The following is a 5415-nucleotide window of genomic DNA, read 5'->3' as shown; positions in this document are numbered from 1 at the left end:
CTTCACGTGATAAACGCGGCAACCGCAGCGGTAACACAGTGGAGCTGCAGCAGGTATATAAAGGCACAGAAAACAAAAGAAAAAGCTTGATGTGAACACTTCTGACCAATGGGAACACCACACGTACCCATGAGCGCTAACATCACAGTGAACAGACAACATGGAAGAAAAGTGGAGAACAAATAAATGACCCTGTGGCGAGCATATCTAGCCAATGACGGCACCACACGTGTGTAATTAATGAGTGCAATAATTGCAATGAAAGAAAAAATTGCAGGTGGCCTTTGTCTAACCAATATCGACTCGACACATCTACCAGGTCGGTAGTCCTCTTCTTTAGAGTCAGCAAGTTGCAATAATAAGTCTTCGCTAGTGTGAAGAAAAAGCTAGTGTGAACACAACGGAGACAGAGACAAAAGAAGTCTTTGGTTTAACCAATAGCAATAGGGCACGTTTGTCGGATTGGTAGTCCTCTTTAGAGGCTGAGTAGCAAGACAACGTGCCCCGCTTTAAGAATGATTATCATAACTGAGTGTGCTGACTCTTTTGGAAATGTTTCGTGAACTATTTTTCATTAAAAAAAAGTTTAAAAAACTTGCGATGAACTACGGTAATGCCGTTATCCTATTGGAAGGCAGTACAAAAGCAAAGATAATGTAGACAATAATCGTGATTCAAAACTAGCGTTAAGCTGCTACCTTTCTCTTTACGTTATACTCTGCCTACTGTGTCAGTGAGTCTTAACTTCTCATTCGAGAGGATGGTGTCGTCAGGTTTTCCTAAATGTTCCTTCACACTTAAAGGCAACCTAAGCAATATAACAGCGTTAAAATAGGAAATATTCTGAATAAGGCAGTATGTATATCATAGTATAATATTGACATCTAATGCACTATTTTAACACTTTTACATCGTTACTTCATACATTGAGCTGTTACAAAAACGACGCAGGAACGAGTGGCACGAGGATTCCTAATCAAGTCTTTTTACTTACTTTAAGGGACTAAGAGAAGCAGTTTTAATTCTTTTCATAACCAGCACATGTACTACTTTTCGTTTCTGTAAGGCTGAAGTCTAGAAACAAAAACTTAAAGGCACAAATGTTCACACAGACAGCGTTTGACGAAAGGTCAATGACCTACCTGACAACCACAAAGGATTGGCCTTACTTGTCTACAGTTTTGGGAGTATACAATTAACATTCCATCTATTGTAAACATAAGACAGAACTACTTTGGTATCATTTTCTTCATTTGTTTTGAATTCCAAAGTTGCACCTTAACTCAGTGAAAAGCAAAGCATCGTGGGGTGTTTAAAAGCTACAAATATATTTCTCTAGAAACAAAACTTGAATTCACAGATGTTCACACACAGACAACATGTGACAAACCTCCATTGTTCTATCTGACAAATCATGATTGATCTGATACTCATTGGGGTATACTATATAATCAAGATTTCATTCATTTGTTGAGGCAGAAGTGCTATGAGCATTTTGTCTTCATTTGTTTTTCTCGTGGTGACGACTATTTTGCCCCAAGATAAAAGATCCATCACAATCAGGCAGTGGAAGGGGGGTAATTATGGATAAAACGTAACAGATTCTGGTGCAACTTGAGACTGTATCATAGTCTCAATTCGACACTATTTTTTTCCTCTTGTCTGACATTGACGTGTATACAGCACACACAGACGTAGGTACTGCGAAGAGCTTACCCAATAGTATTTATCTAAGTCAGACAACAGGAAAATCGAAATGCTGGCGAATCTTGGAGCTCTACATTCATAAACATTTTCAAAAACGTCCTCGCTAACATTCATCATCCTCATCCGGGCCATGACTATCTTCTTCCATCCTTCCCTATCCCCCATAGCCTTGGGCAGATCTTGAGCCAAGTAGCCAGTATCTTCACATGTACAGAGTGGATGTATATATGTTTTGCATGGTCTGCCTATGCTCGCATGGCCATGTTTGGGAGTCCACAGCAAAACGTCACTAATTAATGTTCTCACCTTTATTCCGCCATGCGTGAAATTTTAATGTTCTCACCCTTATACCGCCATGCAATGAAAATACTAAATTATTGTAAGTTGCGTGTCAAATATTTGCTCCGCCAAACAAAGAAGTAACTACAAAGTTAACATTTGCAAGCAGATATATTATGTTTACGTGGTAGACCTTGACAATGACATTCTATGACGTATATGTTTTCAATATATATATTTTCTTCATTCTCCGGCTCATTTTGCAGCTGCAGCTGCAACGTTTAAATGTACTTTTTTTTTCCTTTGGAAATTTTTCCTTCGAAAATTAATGTACACTTATAGATGTCATCCATATAATCAAATCAACATGGCCTTGTTTATATTCGAAATGTATGTTTATTAGGAAGCATTACACAACGAAGCAGATTTTGTATTCAGTATTCACAATTTAAAGAAAGGACTACCACACTACTCAAAACTACCATCTTACAAATCATGTTTATAACATAAAATAGGTAAAAACGTAAAAGATTGCTTTGTAATAAGAAAATATACTGACACTCGTGTCTAGCCCCATGCCTGATTGTATGGGGATTATGCTATACTGTTTAGTTAGTAGAGTTTTAAGATTTATTATGTATCCAATTCCTTTAACTTTTTTGTAGTTTATAGTAGACCATACAAAAGCCATTCTACATTTTGTGTGTCCATAAAGTTTGTTTTAAACAGTTGGTACGTAAAACTGCATAGTTAACTGTGTGATGTTCTCATTTCCTTTCTTGACCTGGAACCTCAGTGTGCCAGGACTGCCCTGGTCTTCCCATGACTCAATATCAAGCACATCGCCCTCTAGCGATTCTTTCTGGTACAACACTGCAACTTTCTTCAGGTCGTAGTTGGAAAGATCTCCTGTGAGGACAGAATATGCCCCATTCCGAGCTCCAAGACTTGCACAGTCCATACAGTACCAGATATAGGATTTTTGATTGGTGTGATGGTAACTGTCTGTGTCTCTCGGAGCCACAACTACAGAATATCGGTACGAATTGGTGCTTTTTGGTACCAGAAATGGCTGAACTGTTAGTTGCCGTGGTAACGATGATGCAAGATAAGAATACCTCTCCTTCAACCATCAGGAAGCGGCTCTGGTCTGCGTGTGGTTGAATCAACGTTGATTCTTTGACATGTTCCCTTAACCATTAGCTCATAGGTGAGGAGTCTCTTATTTCTTCCATGGTCGCCCACGAAGTGTTGCCGAGTGAGCACAACTGTACAGTAGCTGCAGTTCTCTTACCAGGTGCAAGGTGGCGATAGTAGGCTGGCAGGAATTCGAAGCTTTGACCTCGTATGAAGACCAACTTGAAAACGGGTTCATTCTTGTTTTGTTCAGGCGGTTGGAAGAAGTAACGATTCCCTAACAGGTAAGAAAACGTTGGTATCTGTCTGGCGAGAATCCCGACCGGAATTGTAGCTATAAGAAAAAAAATTACAGGGGGCAATTAAACGTTAAAACAATCAGCTGATTATATCAATACACAACAATTCTTTTAATGACTGCTGATAAAGAGTTCTACACACCATTTAATTATGTTTTTTCGGTAGTGAAAATATATTGTTTTTGCTGGTGTTCTTCCGTCAGTAGTTATTCAGATTAGAGCTTGTTAGGACGCTGATAATACGAGAAATTCTTAAAGGTTTGCAATAACAAGACCTGTTTTTAAAACTTTTTTTCTTGCACACGATGCTATTGGGCAATCCCAAATTATTATGGTATAGTATAATCATGTTGATACTCAAATTCCAAAAGCAAGCAGATGTAGTACGAGGAAGCATAGTTAAGGGCTACAGTTATGCTGTGTAAGTTTAAGAAGTAAGTTTGCCTACTCTTACCTAACTTGTCAAAATCATCAAAGTCCCAGGGCTGGAACACGTGACTGAAGCTGACGGTGTCCTTATTTATGACGTTTATTCCTGGTAATGTCCAATCTGAAGGAAGGAAAAACAGTTATATCATTGCCTTCATCAATTATGTTTTATGGACTGTCTTATGCCCCTTACCCCACCCAAGTTTACTATAATACATAAAAAGAACCCGCAACAGTTTGAAATACTTTAATATCCCAATAGCCTTTCCCGTATAATTTGAAGTCAGCGAGTTTGCCCTCTGGCTTTTCTGTTCATCATTATTTAGTCCACTTATCAAAGTATTCAAAAAATTTACATTGATACCTAAAAAGCAAGAAAACGCCAGACACCTGTGGAGGATGTACGAGTGTTTACCAAGGACGGTATGATGTCCATTGGTTTGTGATGACGCGATCCTTTTTGGGACAGATGGGTGAGTACTGTCGCCAGTCTTCTGCCTGCCACTGACTGCATGTCTCCTACAGGGTCACAATAGTATCATACTAACGTTATACATTGAGACCTGTCCATATGGGAAAGCATGTTAACATACAATAGTTCACGGCTTTAGAAAACTACTATTATGAACCTCAATTTCAATCTAAAGACTCGATTACGTCGGTACGTGAGTTACACGTCCCCCTCCCCTCCAGATCTCCGTTTGCCGTTGGTTACAACTGTTGACGTGGAGTTTTTTAATTCTGACTTAGCGACGAGATAATGTCTACAAACCTATCTGTTACTGGGACTGAGGTCTGTCCTTGCTTGAGTCCAGAAAACTTTACAGCAGGGCTGAGATGAGTCGCTAGCCTACCCTACGTGCACGTAGAAAGGTCAAAGTTTACGGACTATTCCATTGTCCGCATAGGGCTGAATATAACATTATATCACTCGTTCAAGATACAACGGAATTATCTATCACGAATAACTCTTTTCTTCACACGTTTAAGTTACTTTGTCTAATTTGTGTCACTTCGAGGCAAATAAACAAAATGAACTGTATATAACGTGGTTAAACAGCTTTGAAAAGCTCTGAATGGTTGCAGTACTTCAGTTCGCCGTAGAGTGACTCTTTTGAACCGTGCCACCTGCGCTCGTCTTGCATCTCAGAAGTCCGGCCAATTTACTGCCGAAAGAAAGCTGAAATATCATTAGATTGAGTTATTACCTCTGTGTACTTGAATTCATCATTAACTTCTAAACAGAGCAAAATTAGAAAAGCTAATAACGTTACCAAGTTAAGGCACACTATTTAGCGTAGCAGCACAAAACTGAAGGTCACACTACACCTTCAGTTTTGTGCTGCTACGGTGACTACACGGAAACGTCTCACAGTTTTTGACGACGCCTCAGGGGAGTCGTCAAATGGTATATATTAGGTTCAGTCTGCAAAAATTCTAGGAATTGCACAGGCATTTTTCCACAGGAATGCTAGTAGTCCACGGTATGCTGGGTATGCAAGTATACTCAGTGGCTCCGCGTTACAAGCGGCAACAAGACTGGCAATAATTTTATTGCCAGTCT

The 5415-nt window shown here is 39.4% G+C and overlaps 1 protein-coding gene across 1 annotated transcript; it reads right to left on the bottom strand.

Moving 5' to 3' along the window:
* Window positions 1-2941: 2941 nt before the first annotated feature.
* LOC118431718 lies at window positions 2942-4717 on the bottom strand. The gene is made up of 4 exons (XM_035842986.1): window positions 4624-4717; window positions 4242-4370; window positions 3877-3972; window positions 2942-3457 (listed from the first exon to the last, which is right to left on the bottom strand). Exons 2-4 carry the CDS (start codon window positions 4363-4365, stop codon window positions 3186-3188), a joined length of 492 nt encoding a protein of 163 aa, XP_035698879.1. The 5' UTR covers window positions 4366-4370; window positions 4624-4717; the 3' UTR covers window positions 2942-3185.
* Between the last annotated feature and the right edge of the window lie 698 nt (window positions 4718-5415).

This window comes from Branchiostoma floridae, chromosome 15, assembly GCF_000003815.2.
Source record: "Branchiostoma floridae strain S238N-H82 chromosome 15, Bfl_VNyyK, whole genome shotgun sequence".
Classification (NCBI taxonomy): Eukaryota; Metazoa; Chordata; class Leptocardii; order Amphioxiformes; family Branchiostomatidae; genus Branchiostoma; species Branchiostoma floridae.
Note: the sequence above shows the minus strand (reverse complement) of the source record. Positions and strands in the feature narration are given on the sequence as shown.